At 39.3% G+C, this 19,648-nt stretch overlaps 2 protein-coding genes across 2 annotated transcripts; one reads left to right on the top strand and one right to left on the bottom strand.

The window, feature by feature from the left end:
• Nucleotides 1-2,664: 2,664 nt before the first annotated feature.
• Nucleotides 2,665-3,765, bottom strand: LOC308079577 (4-galactosyl-N-acetylglucosaminide 3-alpha-L-fucosyltransferase 9-like; the record flags this gene model as incomplete). Its single annotated transcript, XM_080421125.1, has 1 exon — nucleotides 2,665-3,765. The coding sequence occupies one exon, from the start codon at nucleotides 3,763-3,765 to the stop codon at nucleotides 2,665-2,667; it is 1,101 nt and encodes a 366-aa protein (XP_080277251.1).
• A 6,635-nt stretch (nucleotides 3,766-10,400) lies between these two features.
• LOC308079575 (4-galactosyl-N-acetylglucosaminide 3-alpha-L-fucosyltransferase 9-like) lies at nucleotides 10,401-11,649 on the top strand (the record flags this gene model as incomplete). The annotated part of the gene is made up of 1 exon (XM_080421124.1): nucleotides 10,401-11,649. One exon carries the CDS (start codon nucleotides 10,401-10,403, stop codon nucleotides 11,586-11,588), a length of 1,188 nt encoding a protein of 395 aa, XP_080277250.1. The 3' UTR covers nucleotides 11,589-11,649.
• Nucleotides 11,650-19,648: the final 7,999 nt, after the last annotated feature.

Genomic DNA, 19,648 nt, shown 5'->3' with positions numbered 1-19,648 from the left:
TGAGTAGTATATGTGTGTATTAGTGAGTGTGTGTGTGTGTGTGTGTGTGTGTGTGTGTGTGTGTGAGTGCAGATGGAATGAACCATTATGGACCACTAGGGGTCTCTGCTCTGTTGAATGAAATCAAGCACGAATATCACGCCAACATTGCAAAATAACATACAAAAAAAAAAGAAAAAGAAAAAAAAAGAAGAAATGTGTTCGATAATGTAATATGCAGTAGTAGGTTAGGGATGGTGTGTTGAACTATGTGACAGTCCCCCCGTTCTGTTTGTCTCACGTGGTATGATCCGCTCTACTTCACGTGGGACGTCTTTGTTTACGGATGTGACGTCACAGCAGTGGTGGAAAAAGTACTCGCATTTTTTAAAGTAAAAGTATCAATACTGCAACATAAAAAATACTCTGTTACAAGTAAAAGTATGGAATTCTAAATTTACAAAAAAGTACAAAAGTATTATAAAAAAGGTATGAAAATGTACTTAAAAGTACCAAAACTAGAAACTCTACTATGCATAATGTCCCATTTCACAACTGTGCGTGTGCGTGTGTAGGCCTACATCATGGCTACAGTCGCAGTCACAAGTTTGTGACAGTTTAAAATCATGAGTTGTTGCCATCTGCTGGATGTTTTGGGTCAATGCAGGCACCAGTGTGATATTAAGAATATTTCAGTCTAACATTCTTTTTTAATCTTTATTGATTGAACAAAAATAGAGCTTTAACTTTTAACCAAAAATAATCAAATAACCAAATATCATTACAGCGCCATGTACAACAAAGGAAAAAATACAAGAAAAGAACAGTGTTCAGGGTAAAAACTGAAAACACAGACACACAACAGCCCTTCAATGTCTAAACAATGGCCCTATCGTCCTCATTTGTCCCCTGTCTTTGTCCGAATGTGGAGGAACTGGACCCAAATCTAGACCAACAGTCTGGAAGCAGGTCAGAGGTCACGGTGGTTTATTGGAATGCAGGAACACATCCAAAACTCAGGACAGAAGGTGACAGCCGTGCTGCTCACAACATAACAAAACTGATAACTAAAACTATGACTGGTAAACCTATGGTAGCCAGCTGCAGACAAATCTGCCAGAGAAAAATCATTAGCTCTATACTGTACATGTTAGTGATTAGTCTGGCCATGCCAAGGCTAAAGATGTGGAGGCTTAAATGACAACAGCAAGGACTTAACCACTTAAGAAATACATACCTGTGTGTGTGTGTGTGTGTGTGTGTGTGTGTGTGTGTGTGTGTGTGTGTGTGTGTGTGTGTATATATATATGTATATTTATACGCACACACATGCTCGCGCGCACACGCACAGACACACACGCATGCACGCACGCACGCACGCACGCACGCACGCACACACACACACACACACACACACACACACACACACACACACACACACACACACACACACACACACACACACACACACACACACACACACACACACACATCTCTGTGTTGTTATTCATGTCCTCACTGTTTTGCCTGATTGACTGCCTTTTTTTGCTATTAGTTTAATGACTGTACCTTCTTTCTATATACCTTGACTTCCTTCACATGTGTTACCAATGATACTAAGGCTCTGTTCCATTCTGGTCAAACAGAGTCAGGGTGCTGATATTGTGCATGTTGGCTCACTGGAAACACTCTGCTACACCAGTGGGTCTCAAAGTGGGGTACATGGACCCTCATGGTTCCTTGAGGGGGTTCCTTAAATGGCCCCTTACGAGTGTGTAACCCTGAGAGTGTACAAATGGAACCTTACGGGTCTGTTTGGTTCCATTTGTACACTCAGAGTTATGGGGGTCCAATTTCTTTCCAATATGGCTGCTGTGCATAGGGCCTCAGCCTATAACATGGAGAATATTGGTCATGGTCTTTCATCAATGTCTGCAAACAGAAACACCAGTTCAATAAAATGTAGGCCTACATGAGTTTCAATCATAGTTTCAGAATCATATATGGGCATAAACTGATGACATCAGCGATCTCCATATATAGGCATAAAAGGTACAAGGACTGACAGATACAGTGTGTGTGTGTGCGTGTGTGTGTGTGTGTGTGTGTGTGTAATCCTAGCCCACTTCTATAATCAAGTAATCCGTTTGCCTCTAAATTGGATTGCTGGTAGAACCAATTAAGAAATAAGTCTGTTTAAGTAATATAATATTTCACAGCATGGTGTATTTTTCAGAATAATCATCAAACAGTAAATGTGTTCCATAAATGTCCCTATATACTATTAAACGCAATTTGTATTCATGATTTTCTGCCACCGACACTTGCAGCAACACGACATAGGCACCGGAAATGCATTTGTTTATTTATTCATGTGAAAGTTAAAACTATTTCTGACAACTTTGTTTTGATTTCCAAAATATCTGCAGGTGCTAGGACCCTGCAGCGTTTCTTTTTGACAAACACTAATGACACTTACAGTACCAGAGAGTCACTAAAAAAGGCCACTAAAATAAATGTTACACAACATAACTTTAAGAAAACACAAATAAACACAATGAAACAAATAGCGGATTCTCAAACCAAGAATCAATTTATCTCTTTCTCAAGTTCAGATGTTACACTTTGTAGATTGTACAGTAGGTCAGTTGTGAAGCTGGGTAGTCCTGCTGTTGTCGTTGCAACCTATGGCCAGTACCACTTATTGAGATCATGAACAGCTTGACAGCCTTTGTTCATTTGTAGATGCTTACATATTTTGCAAACATGATCGTGGCCAAGATGGCAACGCTTGACCTTAAACCTCTCTCTCCAGTTCAAGTAGTTCATGTATTCAGCGTGGTTATTGTGCAGGTAAGTCAGTCTGTCTGCCAGCTCCTTTGGGGTGGCAAAGTCATCTACATGGATGAAAGAGTCTCCTGGGACATGATCCTCATAATTTCTTCTTGAAGTGCCCAGAACTACGGGTACTGTCCCCACTTGCATAGGATTGTATAATTTCTCTGTGATGTAGTCTTTGGAAATAGAGTTTTCAAAGGACAGGTAGAATTTACAGCTAGATATTACCTTAGAAAACTCTTCACGATTCAAATCATGCTTAAAGGCTTTCCCGTAAGCTTCTATCTTGATGTGCTTTTTCAGTTCAGTATAGAACTTAACTCTTTTATATTTTGGGTTCCAGTTACTCACAACCCAGCACAACAGTTTGTCCTTCACTGGCAGTTTGAAACTCTCATCCTCATGTGTCACTGGAGCTAGGTACCCATAAGGCACTGGGACATTTGAATCTAGGCGATAACTGCTTGTCAAATTGAACAAGTCATTGAGTTTAGGGATTTGAGGTGAATTTGCAGGCGACTCCATGTTAAACCACACCCACTTCTGAAACCAGGGACGGGGTTGTTGCGGCATGTTGTTCGGTTCCAAGGCGATGTCCCTGTGGTCGAACAGGACAGCATGTGCTTTGTTGTAAAGACTCCTGTCATCTGTCACAAGACATCCTTTGATATTGAATTCACTGCAACTGAGATTAAATTTGTAGCCAAATGGCCACGACCACATCAATATTAGTAGATCATCCTCTGTGACTCTTGGGTTTAGGACCTGGGACACATCTCTTCCCATACTCAGAATGTTATGATAGGCATCTTCTTTTTGAGAGACCTTGTATGTGCTTAACGGGGTCAAGTTGAAGTCTGGTTTGCTGTACATGACAAGAGATCCTAGTAAACACAGAAGCCCCAGGCTGCTGATGATAAAGCGTCGGGTCCACCGGTAGGACCTCATGGTTAACCCTTTGAGAGAGAACAGAAAGAGATTAATTTCATACAGAATCTGATTCAGGTATTATACTCTGGTTATCTAAAAGGACAATTCTGTATCGACATTCAGTTAAAAGAAATGTTACAGTGTTGATTTTGTCGACTAAAACTATGACGAAAAATGTTCGTCGACTGCTTTTTTTCACTGACGAAAACTAAATAAAAACTAAATAAAAACTAAGCTATGATGACTAAAACTAAGAATATATTGACAATTTCGTCAACAAATAAAAACTAGACTAAAATGTTAGGGAGTGGACTAGTGGAGAAGAGATCCAGTAGAACTAAAAGACGTTGCGACGCGTTGTGAGCTTGTACAGTAGATCGGCTATTTTCAGCATGCAACCAAGTGTAAAATCCGCCATTGCGACGCCATCATGGCACCACCAAAATACATTTTAGTCGACTAAATCATCTGTAGATTTAGTCGACTATAATCTTATATTTAGTCGACTAAAACTAGACTACCAGTAAAACATTTCAGATGACTAAAATATGACTAAAACTAAATGGAATTTGATTAAAAAAACTATGACTAAAATTGGATACAAATTTGGTGTCAAAATCAACACTACTATGTTACTGTCCACCCCTGCTGAGAGTCACAATATGTAGAAAGGAGCCACAACAAATTAACCTGCTCTGTACACCCAACTTGGGGCCCATTTGTTGATGCAATGGTGATTTTATAGACACGGTAAGAACATGTCAAATATATTGAATGTGTCATCCAGTGGTTTGCTTTCACCTATACTGTATATTTGCAGAGGTCCCTTAAATGTTTTTTATTAAAATACATTACTATACACAGCATAAAAATATATTTTCATATTAGTCCCAATTCATTGTCAAGAATCACCCGCTATATTTATTGACCAATTTAGAATTGTGCTGCAGGGAAAACAATGCTGATATCACATCCAACATTCACACATCCTGTCCATCCTATAAAACTACATCTCTACACAGCAATGGTACTTAATGAATTAATTAAATTAAAAGACAGACTTACCTGGGTACGAAAGTTGTTGAAAACAGCACAAAGACTCATCAGTCAGCTGGAATTAAATGAATTCTTTCGTAGTGATCAGCAAATCCAAACATGCTTTTCAAATCCTCAGAACAAATAACTGTGTTTACAATGATGCAAAGCCTGTAGAGCTAGTTCAAGCAGACTACTCAAAGGAGCACCAATTCCTGATCAGCTGATCAGTCACATGCTCAGCTCACTCCATCTGATTGGGGCGGGCTATTCAAACCTCCCTGCTCACACAGCTCTTTCTTCTTGCTGCTGCTCTGCCATCTTGCTGCTCTGCTGCTGCTTTGTGCTCTGCTCTGCTCGATGAAGTTTTTTGTGCTCGAACCTCCACCCCAGCATCCACCCGTGGGCTCCCTTATGGGGGTCTATTTCATTCCATTCCCTGTCAAATCTAGTTGGCAAATCATTTATTGCTTACAGGGAATGAATGAAATGAGACAGAGCCGTGACGCCAAATATGCTTAAATACTTATGCTCTATATATTTATGCTCAATAAATATATTTATTCAATCCAAGAGTTGTCTGACTGAAATGCTAATCACGTTGTAGGGTGGGTGGTGGTGTAAGCAGTCACACCTGGCCTAACTCAAACTAATGACATTATGGGATGGTGAGTCTAGTCTGAATGCTGTCCAGCCTACTGGAACTTCCTGTTGCCCTGCACTTCCTTTATTTCCAGTTAGACACTTTTGACATTCTGTTCCAGGTTTTTCTATTGGAGAGATGGAGATTAAACTGGCAATGAGGTTCGGGTTGCGTGTGACTGGCCACAGGATAAATCAGCCATCCTCACATCTAAGGAGAGTATCAGTCATGACAACTTGTTTCTTCTGGATTAGAAGTTCAGTTTGGTGATACAATAACTACTTGAGTTTGATACTATTATAAACAACAGTATGGAATTAGGATGCATCTATCGAGACCATTACATGCAACAGAGCGTGGATATTGTCTTTGATTATACAATTATGGTGCTCTTTGCTGTCAAAAGATATTTGAGTATTTTGATATTTGAGCCGCTACCGTCAGGCAGGCATTCCACAGCCAGCCGCCAGGCCATCGGGTGCTAAATAGGATCTGAGTCCTGGTGCACTGGGTCTGCTCATTTAAACCCATATACTGTTGGCTACATCAGATGTTCTCAAAGTGGGGTCCGGCAACCCTCAGGGTGCCAGGGGGTCCCCAGCAAGATGTGTTAATATTTCATATATTATATAATAATGTATTTCATATATTATATATAATCAGTATCATATATATACATAGGCTATTTTCAAAACATCTTGCAAAAATGTGAAAAAAATTGAATATTTTTGGAAAATGTTAACAAAACAAATCTTGTTTGGGGGTCCTTAGCACAAAATCTTTTCAGATGCGGGTCCGTGGCCAAATACATATAAATCTGGGGGTCCCTGACAAGAAAATGTCTGAGAACCACTGGGTTACCTATTTTTGAACATCTGGTCTGCTTGCTGCCACTTGATGGCGATATCAGTCCTATTTGACTGCACTCACTTCATGACTGTATATGACTGCACATTTCCATTCCCATACATTTCATGCATATTTAAAATCTGATGCTATTAGATGCTATTTTCATTTGCACAAGAACTGCAGTCACTGGATTTGATATATGCAACCATCATATTTAATATTGTTTTCCCAAGCCCCCCTCCCCTTTCTTCCTCAACACACACACACACACACACACACACACACACACACACACACACACACACACACACACACACACACACACACACACACACACACACACACACACCTGTCAATACTAAATTCAATCAATAATAAAAGAAACTTTGTCATACATGTTTGATATTTGTTGTGATGTTTTATATTTTTACTCTGACTTTCGCTTTTATTCTTATACACTCCAATAAGCCTGTCTAAAATTATTGTTTTCATTGCAGGTTATACTGTAATAAACAACAACAACCTCCTAGTCAAATATGGTATGGCATATACAGTCATATAGATCTTTCTTTGCAATTCTTCTTTAAATATTTAATATTTATTTAGTTCTTCAAATACAACATAAAAAGCTACAGAAGTTATTTACTTTTGGGCTTCTGTCCTGACGGGCGGAGGCCTCCCCACAGTGACCAGCCAACTCCATCCTCCTATTCCCTTTTGGAGAGCGGATCCTGGGTGGGGCTGCTGTCCTGGGTGGTGGAGGTGGATCTGGGCCTCAGCTGCTGCAGGGGCAAGTAGGATGGGCTGGGGGGGAGCTCGGCAGCTGGGTGGCAATGGTGGCTCCTTGGTAGGGTTGCTAGTCACAGGCGGTTGCTGCACTGCTTCTCTACCCTCAGGTGGGCACCAATGGACCAATGTAGCAGGTTTGTTATACAGCAGGGTTTTGGACAAATGTTCTCATTCATTTTCAGAGCTTTACAGAAACATACTGTACATCAGGCTGCTTGCGATGCCTAGGTATAAACTCAAAAAGTAGTTAAACATGGAGTCACCTGCAAATTCACCATCATCCCACTGATTGAGAAATCTACAAGCTCACAGCTTGTAGATCTGCTATTTTCGGCAAAGAGGTTTGGTGTAGACATGGGAAAAATTAGAAAAATTAGAAGACTACAGAGTCATAGGTCAAGTTTGCTAAGTATTGACGTTGAAGACCCCTGGTTTAGATAGTTAAAAGACTTTTAAAACTACTGTAACTTTTACATGCTGTTTTGTAAAGCTATTGACCTGTACCTCCATAAAAATAAATACAAATAAATAAATGTTTTTTTTGTATAGTGGGAAAAGAGAAGTGATGAATCTTGCACTTATGTTACAGACAGTTTTCTTTGAGGGGAATGAAGGCTGCACCTTTTACATACACAGAGAGAGTTGAAAGTCTGGTGTAAAGTAACTAAGAACTTTTACTCAAGTATTGTACTTAAGTAATTTTTTGCAGTACTTTTACTTAACTTATTTTCATACTTTTAACTACAAATTATTATTTTACAATGATCTATAGTTACAAGTTACTTTGCAAATTTGGACTATTTCAAATCATACATTAATCAAATCATTTAGTAAATGTTGTACCATACTATAAAATAAATAGCAGCTATTTAGTGCTTTTTCAAAGACCAGTTTGTGCAGCATGGAAAGGTAAAACAAAGAAAAAACAAATACTGTATTTCACATGGTTAAAAACCACCTCAGGCAGGCCTTGTTCAACAGTCCCCCAGACAGTTTTTAAGTTGCTTGATTCACTATTTAGATATTTGATATTCATTTTATCAGACACGCCCACTTCCTATACAAACCCATAATAACTTCAAACAAAATTTTTAACTAGATTCATCAAAAACACCCATCCTTGGTTCTGGTGAATCACCCTGCCCGTGTTTTTTCGATTATTTTTTTCATTTATTTTATATAATTATTTTATTGTATTTAAATTTTTCCACTTTCCAAAAAATAGATAAAACATAAATGAAAAAAGTTATCGAAAAAACACGGCCCCCTCACGTATTAGGATGGCAGGGTGAGTCACCAGAACCAAGGACGGGTGTTTTTGATGAATCTAACATGTTAAAAATGGAGTTTGAAGTTATAATGGTTTGTATAGGAAGGGGGCGTGTCTGATAAAATGAATATCAAATATCTAAATACTGAATCAAGCAACTTAAAAACGGTCTGGGGGGCTCACAAAAGCCTGAGTAGACGATAAAATGACCCAAAGTTTTTTTGAAAGTGAAATATCCCTTTAAGAGGTTTATCATACCTGCCATGTACCTGTTGACTTTATTTCTTATCTAATCTTTAGTTTTTACTTCAGTGCAACCAGTATTATTAGGCTACTTATTAATGTTGTATTCTTTTGTTCTTATATTGCATTGTTGTGTTCCGCACAGTATCTGCGGAACATGTACGTACCTGTATGAGTAAAAGTAATAAGCCATTGTGACAAATAAACCATTGTTGATTCTTGACAGATCCCAACATTTGAGAATGCAAACATGTTTACACAGCTGACAAAACCTTTATCACCATAACAACAGGAACAATGATAAATCCAGCACAAAATAAATGGCACATGAGGGTTAACATACCAGATACCACAGGTGTGGGAGAAAAAGATTTAAATAGAGTAAATAAATATTCAAAAGAATTCAATGTACACTTTCCACTTTCTGTGGTAGCCCTGCATACCCCATTTGTGAAATACTGCACTATGGTACCATTATGAAATTTATAATAACATGTTAACCTCTATGGTTGTGGTGGTTTTTGGATGTTGTTGAGTTTAATAAATTTTTTACATGAAGTAATTCTTCCCCACAGACACATTTTCAGTTTTTGCAGCAGCAGGTTTGGTAGCAGGGACAGACGAGAGCAGGGTTTTGGACCAACGTTTTTTTTATTTTATTTCCAGAGCTTTACATAAATATACATCCAGCTGTTTGTCATGCCTTGTTGGATATAAACTCACAAAGTAGTTATTGTATGGCCAAACAGAACTTCTGACCCAGATTGAACAAGTTGTCATGACACGATGCTCTCCTTGATGATCTAACTGGAAATACAGGAGGAGGTTCATGGGCTAGAGGAAGTTCCAGTAGGCTGGACAACAGTCAGACCAAGCCCATAATCTAATTAGTTAGACTTAGGCCAGGTGTGACTGCTTACAGCCAACACCACCACTTATTTGTTGTTAGGATTTGAGAATCATGTTTGAATGTTTACAGTAGGCTATGTGCTATTCTCTGGTGAAGAACATTTTATTCCAGGAGACTGATGAGTCTTTGATGGTGTTTTCAACAACTTCAGGTAAAGCGCCTTTTTAATTTAATTTATGATTTATCACATTCCTTACCAAATTGATCACCATTGCTGGATTGAAATGTAGTTTTATAGTAGGACAAGCTGTGTGAATGTTGGCTGTGATGTCCGCATTGTTTTCCTTGCGGAACAATTCTCAATTAGTCAATAAATATAGCTGGTCTTGACAATGATTTGGGACTAATACAAAGCTATGGTGAAAATCTGTTTTCATGCTGTGGAAAGTAATTTATTTTAGTAAAATGGTGTGGTGTAACGGGTCTTCTCCCCAAATGTACAGTAGGTCATGCTAAAATATATTTGATATGTTTTTACCTTGTCTCTAAAATCACCATTGCTTCAATAAATGGGCCCCAAGTTGTACATTTCTAAACACAGCTCAAATATTTATTCACTCTTGCTTTTAGTTGATATATTCTCTTCTAAATCTCTGTGTTATTCATGTCTTCACTGTTTTGCTCACTGCCTCACTGCCGGTTATGTATTGTTTTAGCCATTATTGTTATGCCATTTTTTGCCATTGTTTTATTTTTTAATGTTTTGTGTTTTTTGCTCTGCAAAGCACTTTGAGCTGCATTTATGTCATGAAAGGTGCTATATAAATAGTTTATTATTATATATTTAATGTTTAGACAATGTTGTCCTTTTGGATCACCAGTGTATAATGCCTGGAACGGACAGCACCTTTCTCATGAGTCAGAAGATTCTGTGTTGAATTTATCTCTTTCTCTTCTCCCTCAAAGGGTTAATCATGACTCCTTCATCCTACCAGTGGACTCGACAACGCTCTATCATCAGCAGCCTGGCGCTTCTGTGTTCACTAGGATCTTTTGTCATGTACTGCAAACCAGACTTCAACTTGACCTCGTTTAGCACGATGTACAATGTGTCTCAAAAAGAACATGCCTATCATAACATTCTGAGTATGGAAGGAAATATGTCCCAGGTCCTAAACTCAAACGGTACCTCAGAGAAGCAGATCATTCCACATCACAATCACACCAAGGCCATCCAACTTAAAGAGGGAGATGCAGAGGATGATGTACTAATATTGATCTGGTTCTGGCCATTTGGCGAAACGTTTGATCTCAGTTGCAGTGAATTCAAAATCAAAGGATGTCACCTGACAGATGACAGGAGTCTTTACAACAAAGCACATGCTGTCCTGTTCCACCACAGGGACATCAACTGGGAACTGAACAACATGCCGCAACAACCCCGTCCCTGGTTTCAGAAGTGGGTGTGGTTTAACATGGAGTCGCCTGCAAATTCACCTCAAATCCCTAAACTCAATGACTTGTTCAATTTGACAAGCAGTTATCGACTAGATTCAAATATCCCAGTGCCTTATGGGTACCTAGCTCCAGTGACACATGAGGATGAGAGTTTCAAACTGCCAGTGAAGGACAAACTGTTGTGCTGGGTTGTGAGTAACTGGAACCCAGAATCTAAAAGAGTTCAGTTCTACAATGAGCTGAAAAAGCACATCAAGATAGAGGCTTATGGGAAAGCCTTTGAGCATGATTTGAATCATGAAGAGTTTTCTAAGGTAATATCTAGCTGTAAATTCTACCTGTCCTTTGAAAACTCTATTTCCAAAGACTACATCACAGAGAAATTATACAATCCTATGCAAGTGGGGACAGTACCCGTAGTTCTGGGCACTTCAAGAAGAAATTATGAGGATCATGTCCCAGGAGACTCTTTCATCCATGTAGATGACTTTGCCACCCCAAAAGAGCTGGCAGACAGACTGACTTACCTGCACAATAACCACGCTGAATACATGAACTACTTTATCTGGAGAGAGAGGTTTAAGGTCAAGCCAGGCCAATTTGGCCATGATAATGCTTGCAGAGCATGTGTTCATCTACAAATGAACAATAAAGGCTATCAATCGTTTCATGATCTCAATAAATGGTACTGGGGTTCATTTTAAAACTGACAGGTAACCAGTGACGTTATCCAGGTATTGGGTTAGTATCCTCTTGTTTTTTTAGTGCCAGTTACAGTATAAAGCTTTTAATTTTTTCTCAAAGCGAAACAAGACTGCACTAATAATTTAATGATCATTCAATTATTTTGGCAATGTGCAGATTTATGGGAGTTTCTACATCCTTATTTGTTGTACATTAACTGAAACTCAAAGCCAGTTTTCCACAGCAGGTGACGACATAGCTCGATGTTGTTTTAATATAGCTGTTGCATTGGCTCCCTTAAAACAAATGGCTCATGTTATTTATTTATGTTAGATGTTATTTTTAATCTGTATTTCAAAGACCCTATAGCCATCCCAACCAACGAAGACCTTTTCCAGATGCTACCACCTGGTTCTGTAGCCACAGAGCCACTGGCAGAATAAAAAGCAACTTCCCCGGACAATCGGGCTCATGAACAGACAGACCAGTATAACAAACTTTAGGGAAGGCTAATCAACCTCCCCCACCCTCCCAGATGGCCTCTCTGTGTGCAAAGGCAGTGTGTGTTCTTCTAACCACATACCTGGCTTGCACAATATGGCACCTCACTTCTTAGAAGTAAGAACAATGCACACACCTGTCAATGTGTGCTTGTGACCAACATGCAAAGTTTGTCACCTTTGCTGCTGCTATTCTTTTATTATTCTTATTTATTTTTATGCATTATCTTTATTGCTTTGATACTGCTATTACTGCTGCAAAAAAAAGTCAGAGGAACAAAAGCGAAACATTTTACTATTATGTACTTGTATGTAAGCTGTAACAATAAAAATCTTGAACCTAAGAGGTGTGATTGTTACTGTTTGCCTTTTGATGATAGTTCTTGTCATAATTACCTCAAAGTTTGGGTTTGGAGTAGAGGCTTGAACTTTTTTTCTCATGTATGTGTTGCCCTGTTTTGCATACTGTGATACTGTTTGTTTTTCTTTCTGTGCCGTTGCATTGCAACCAAATTTCTCTCCGGGGTTCATAGCGTATATCTACCTACCAGGCAGATTCTTTATGGAAGGTATGAGGTATCGGGTATCTGATCATTATGTTCAATGTTCCTCATTGTACATTTTAATTTCCTCTCAGATCCAACAGACAAACTGTTCTCCTCCCCAATACATGAGGGCCCAATTCTTCCCCAAAATAGTGGCGTGTTCTCCCCAGAAACCCAGGACCATGCAGTTCTCTCTGTACTTTTCTTTTGCCCTGGTTGCCAAACCTGCTGAGATTCAAGGTAAGAAGAACCAACACCTATTCACCTGTTTCCTAGGCTGTGTGTTTTCCACTTCCTGTCGATTTGATCCAATGAAATCCAATGAAACTGGTCAGATGACCAATGATATCCAATGAAATCGACAGGAAGTGGAAAACACACAGCCTAGGAAACGGGTGAATACACCACTTAAGCCCTGTATACACTTTGTTGTATAGGCGATCTAAAACCTCACAACGCCTTCTCATGTCACACATTGAAGCTTGTAGATCGGCTACTTTTGTGTGTGAAAATGGATAAGAATCTTAATTATTAATAACAATCTTTGAAAACCTTTGCCTAAAATGGTCAACATAGGGACCCGAGATTAGAAAAGGGTTAAAAGGATTCCTTATTTATTGATTATTACAATATATAGTATGTATGCCATTTCTGTACTTTTGATATAGCTGAACTAGATGTTTGTACTGCAAGCAGAATTGTCCGGGGATAATAAAAAAAAAAGGATATCACATTAAATACTGTGTATGTTCAACATCTAGCTGAGATTGAATAGCTTTTTCTCTGACAATGAGTTTGCATTTAATTAAATGACACAGTATTTGTTACGAATTCACAACTTGACAGATGATCCATCATTTTTGTCAAAACAGTGCAGGACATTGAAGCTTTTAAACTACAATGTTGCTCTATGATGAATAAGGATACATGTTTTGTTAAAAGAAAATCACAGCTATACTGTGGTGTTGTTCCTATTATTAGTATTGTTTCAAAGAGTTTCAAATTGACCATAAAGGGGTAATGACAACAGAATCATTTACACAGGAATTGATAGATAACAGCTGGTTGTGTTTTGCATAATTCTAATAAAAACAACAGGATGTAACCAACAAAGGGCATCATAAACACAGCCTTTCACAAACACCACACATCATACACTTCATAAAGTTTATGATGAAGTCATACATTTCTAAGAGTTTTAAATTGACCACAAAAGGGTCTTGAGTTACAAGTATAGATAGATAACTGGGTGTAAGCTGGGTGTTTTTAGTTTGTACTTAACAACAGGATGTCACTGACAGTACATCTAAAGAATAAACCCTGAGATCTGAGTCACTCCATCCACCGTTTACCAGTGGTGGAAGAAGTAGGCCTACTCAGATATGTTTACTTAAGTAAAAGTAGCAATACCACCTGTGTTCAAAATGTTACTTGAGTAAAAGTGCAAAAGTATTGTTATCAAAAGTACCAAAAGTAAAAGTACTATTAAATGTCTGAAAATAGCAGATCTACAAGCTCTAAAATAGCAGATCTACAACGCGTCGCAATGCGCCGCGTTGTGAGCTTGTAGATCGGCTATTTTCAAATAGCCTATGTATAAAAATAGGGCTAAAGTGGTTAATGTATGTTTTATGATAAAATAATTTATATCTGCAAAGTAACTAGTAACTTAAGTTTTCAAATAATTGTAGTGGAGTAAAAGAACAATATTTGCCTCTGAGATACCCCAGTAAAGTAAAAAAAAATACCTCAAAATTGTACAGTACTTGAGTAAATGTACTTAGTTATATTACACCATTGTCGTTTACCAAAATCAACTGATCTACTAAACTAACCTACTTGCCTTTGGAAGTCATTTTTATTGGAGCCTCTGCAAGGTGGTGGTGAGTACAAAATAAGGCTCTGTCTCTGTCAGCAAATGTGTCCACCAGAGGGTGCTGTGGCTCAACTATAAACACTAGGTCGCCCTGATCTTTTACTATTCCATACTAAGTGCAGATTTGATACCATTAATCATGCTATACTTCTCTCAAGTATTATATCAGCTTTCTAATAGATGGATGGATGGACTGATTGATTGATTGATTGATTGATTGATTGATTGATTGATTGATTGGTTGAGAGAGAGAGATAAAGCGGGGACCCCCAATACATATTGTATCAAATTGTGTTGCAGTTTAAACTTTTTCATAGATTTCATAGATAGCTTCATAGACTTGTTTGACATACATTATATTTTCTATTAATATATTGGATTCATGTGCATTTTCAGACGGTTAACCTTTTAAACCTTCATTATTTAGTCAACTTGACCTTTAGCTCTGTACTTGATTTGCTCTTTTTCCCTCTATACCAACTCTCCCCATCACACAAAGATTTGGTGGGCCCCCTGTAGTTACTCTGAGGACCCCCTAGGGGTCCCGGACCCCCTATTAAAGACCCCTGGTCTATGGCATTTGTATCTCTCAGACAAGACTTTCTGTTGTTTTTGCTGTTTTCTGTACGGCAGTTAAAAGGGTTTCATCAGCCCTTAAATCACTCAGTGGTTAATTGTGTGTGTGTGTGTGTGTGTGTGTGTGTGTGTGTGTGTGTGTGTGTGTGTGTGTGTGTGTGTGTGCCGTGTGTGTGTGTGTGTGTGTGTGTGTGTGTGTGTGTGTGTGTGTGTGTGTGTGTGTGTGTGTGTGTGTGTGTGTGTGTGTGTGTGTGTGTGTGTGTGTGTGTTAGTGATGAGCGGGTCGACCCGTAACCCGTATATATATATATTTTGAACAATATGCTTGTTTATTTAGCCCATGACAATGTTGTGCTGCTGTAGACATTTAAAGCGACTTTTGGTACTTAAAAGAGCGCTATATAATATACATATATATTCCCACCGCGGGTCGCGGGGCGGGTTGAGCCATAGATTTATATATGGGTTCGCGGGGCGGGTTGAGGCGGGTCGGGTTCCGTCGCGGGTTGAGGCGGGGCGGGTCATGAAAAAACCCGACCCGCACATCACTAGGTGTGTGTGTGTGTGTGTGTGTGTGTGTGTGTGTGTGTGTGTGTGTGTGTCACTGTGCGTGCATGCGTTCATTCACTTATGGATGTGTGATTTGGTGGTTGCACAAGGAATGTTCTGGGGCCACAAACAACCTTGTTTAGAGCAACCAAAACCCTGGGCCGGCCTTGGATGATAACATGTCATGTGTCATTGTAAATATTGTCACCTGAAACTCAAGGTCAAAGCATTGCAGTTTGCTTGTGTTTTTGTGCCGTAATTCCGTAAAGTTGTTGGAACAGCAGTTGTGTGCTCTTTTTCCTTTTGACACTGTAGAGTTTATTAATGTGCATAATATTACATTTTCTTTTGAAATTCTATGCCTTAAGGCATAATAACACTTTGATTTTGCCTTTGTCTATGAAAAGTGCTTACAAGCAGAACATTGCCTTTCCCATGCCTTATTTGTGCAATATTGTGGTTATTAGTGCAAAGTTATTAGTGCAAAGCAGTGGTTCTAAAACTTTTTATTTTTATTTCAAGGACCCCATAACAACCCTCATAACCTCATTTTTTTCTGATAATAAACATCATGTCATCTTTAGGGGCAGAGTTTAGTTGGAGAAAACCTGCAGAACACGGTTGACTAGTAACTTCTGGTCTTTTGCCTTAAACATTTTAACTGATGCCCCTATTCTGGGCAGGTTATTACCAGAAATGTCTAAAATCTTGTGGGTATTTTTGGCCAATGGTTGGAGGAAAGAGCATGGGAACACCAAAACCAGTAGGCTAGGGTTCCTCCTGGAATCAGCAATTAGATAATGAAATCTATCTTCTGTGCAAAGTTAATGTTTAGGCTAGCCCCTACGGAACCTCTCCCTCCGCTAAGTAGCTCCGAGATGAGGTCCCTCTTTAATTCCTTCCGGCTGCGGTTGACATTTTCGCACATTTTCCAGTTTTACATGTTTCTTACCCCTTTCTGCACATCGTATCCAAAAAGCAAAGCAATTGCGCCACTCTCTCAGATGTTTTAAGTTCTAGCGGAACATAACAGCTTCCAACGAGTTGAAGAAAGTATTTAATTTGCCTCGGTTTTCATCCGGTTCCATAATATTTTGCATTAGAAGATGCAATTCAACATTTGACCAGTAGGGTAATCAGTAATGTTATCTCAACGGGCGCAACTCTTGCGCAATGTCTTAAAAACATGTAACCGGATGAAAACCGAGGCAAATTAAATACTTTCTTCAACACGTTGGAAGCTGTTATGTTCCGCTAGAACTTAAAACATCTGAGAGAGTGGCGCAATTGCTTTGCTTTTTGGATACGATGTGCAGAAAGGGGTAAGAAACATGTAAAACTGGAAAATGTGCGAAAATGTCAACCGCAGCCGGCAGGAATTAAAGAGGGACCTCATCTCGGAGCTACTTAGCGGAGGGAGAGGTTCCGTAGGGGCTATGTTTAGGCCTGAGGGTGGCACTTAGGTCATCCGGTCTTAAGATGATTGTATCACCAAATCATCTATTCCACCGAAATTGCAGAAAGTCCTACCTGCAAGGATAGTAAGATTTAGTTGAGCGGCTGCAAGGTGGCGACTGAGTGCAAATCCTTCAAAGTCGGCCATTCCCACCCATGACCCGAAATTGCATTATAAAACAAAATGGCAGACGCTTTTAATTAAGCTGTCTGTTTATGTCCCTGTCCACTAAAGGGTGCTGCAGCCTTTGATACCCTATGAGGTGCGTTCGGAAATACAGCACTGAGGGCACTGGCCAATACAAACTAATAGGCGAGTGCGCTCCGGTGCGCAATTTCCGAACGCACCCTATAGACAGTCTCGAGAATTAGGGTGAACTGAGGACAGCTTAATTCACATCTTTTAGATCAGATGATGTGGTGAGGAAACAAGTCTCTCTTAAGGCAGCAGAGTATAAGACAATAGAGGAATAAAGATAATTCATGTTGGATCATTTTCATTAGAGGAGAGTGTTTGGATACTTATGCACATTGTATTACCAAAACACATTTGTCATCAGTCCAACTGACAGATGAGTCTCTGACGCCATTTTCAACAGCTTCCACACCAAGGTGAGAAGTTCTCTTTTAATTTAATGTATTATTTCATGTTCATTACAAGCTTAACTACCATTGCTGAATTGTAATGTAGTTTTACAGTATAGATTTAGTTAAAGTAGATGAAAGGCATTTTTATTGTTCTTATTCCGGTTACTTATCTCGCGGTGTTCCAGCCAGCAATAATAATAATAATAATAAAACATTGAAAAAAACCACACTTTGGACCACTATTTTTCTTGGGATCATCAAAATCCCTATATTAGAGGTCCTATGGATGCCAAAAATCCAAATTAGAAAGAAAAATAAGCAGTCGCGCGTGTTCAGTTTGTAAGGTGTGTATCCACCAACAGTGGCCTTTGGTGGAGTCTAACGTTGACCGGGCCAGAACCGGCTAAACTGTTTTTTAATGGCCACTCATTAACAATTCGGCCGAATGCAAATGAGCCCCACTTGAAAACAAAGGCAACTTTCTGTGGTCGGCTACAACAGAATAGGGTGAGGGGCTACTAATGTTGATTTTTAGTTTTTTCCTGGGACAAGCTGGGTTTACAGACCGGGCCATGGCCTAGTTGGCCCCAATGACGATACGCGCCTGTCCACCAAGCCTCTCTCTCTAACAAAAATCTATCTCAATCCCAGTGTTGATTTTGTCAGCAATTGATTTAGTTTTAGTCATAGTCTTTTGAATACAATTACATTTAGTCTTAGTCATATTTAAGTCTACTGTTGATTTAGTCGACTAAAATGTATTTTGGCGTTGTAATGGCTGATTTTATACTTGGTTGCATGCTGAAAATAGAAGATCTGCAAGCTCACAACACCTCCGCTGCGAGCTTGTAGATCGGCTATTTTCAGAGCGTAACACCCGAGCGCAACCAAACTTAAAATGACTTGTCTTTTAGTTCTACATTTTAGTCTAGTTTTTATTTGTTGAAGAAATTGTCAATATATTTAGTTTTTATTTAGTTTTTATTTAGTTTTCGTCAGTGAAAAAGGGTAGTCGACGAACATTTTTCGTCATAGTTTTAGTCGACGAAATCAACACTGTCTTTGTAACGGCTACTGCCTCTATACCGTGGAACCTTAAAGAGCAGACTTCATGTCCCACCGCATTAAAATGTCTAGCCAGAGGCGATTTTTCATCCTTCTAATATTACTTTTATGTTCTGAAATCCTAACTTAAAGTTCTCTTTTGGTTTTACCCACAGAACAAAGGCCACACAAGGGCACTTTGACAGATATACCACAAACTTAGTTTTACAGGTGATGATGCTCTTGACATCAATTTCTTTGCCTGAATGTTGGGTGTAATATATGATTCCCTCTGATCATTGCATTACAGTGAACACAGTTAAAACACGGGAAGTTGCCCGTAGGCAAATAGGACATAAAATGTTGCGGTGGGACATAACAGTCTGCTCTCACTAGAGTCTCTTACATTTTTGACATGTTTGTGCGCAAAAATGGGGGGGGCTCCTTGAACACATGACCCACATTGGGATCACTAGATAACACATAGCAGTGTTTCTTCACTGGAAAAGGAATTGAAGGGGGGGGGGACACAGCCACAGGTAAAAGTACCCAGAAATGGAGTTACAGACAAATAAGTTAATGGTCTATTTGGTTCCTATTAATAATATTTTAGCTGGTGACCCACTGGAACCCCCTCAAAGACCCCTGGGGGTCCCCAGTCCTCCCCTTGAGAACCTCTGATTTAGACCTATTTGATCCCGGGGAGGAAATTCAGTTTTCAGCTTCACCCAGCTGATTGAAGCCTAGTGCCACATAGTCAGACTTGAGCGCAGGGGGGTTAAGTGTCTTCCACAGGGACACCTCGACACCTGGGACCTTCTGTTTCCCAATATTTAGACTTTCCATATGATCTCATAAATAAACTACCAGAATCAGTCACCACCTTTGATGAGTCGGACATACTGTATGAAATGAATCTCTTTCTGTTCTCTCTTTAGGGGTTAACC

Source organism: Gymnoscopelus braueri (genome assembly GCF_963280865.1).
Source record: "Gymnoscopelus braueri genome assembly, chromosome: 23".
Taxonomy (NCBI): domain Eukaryota; kingdom Metazoa; phylum Chordata; class Actinopteri; order Myctophiformes; family Myctophidae; genus Gymnoscopelus; species Gymnoscopelus braueri.
The sequence above is the reverse complement of the archived record's forward strand: the minus strand, read 5'-3'. Positions and strand labels throughout refer to the sequence as shown.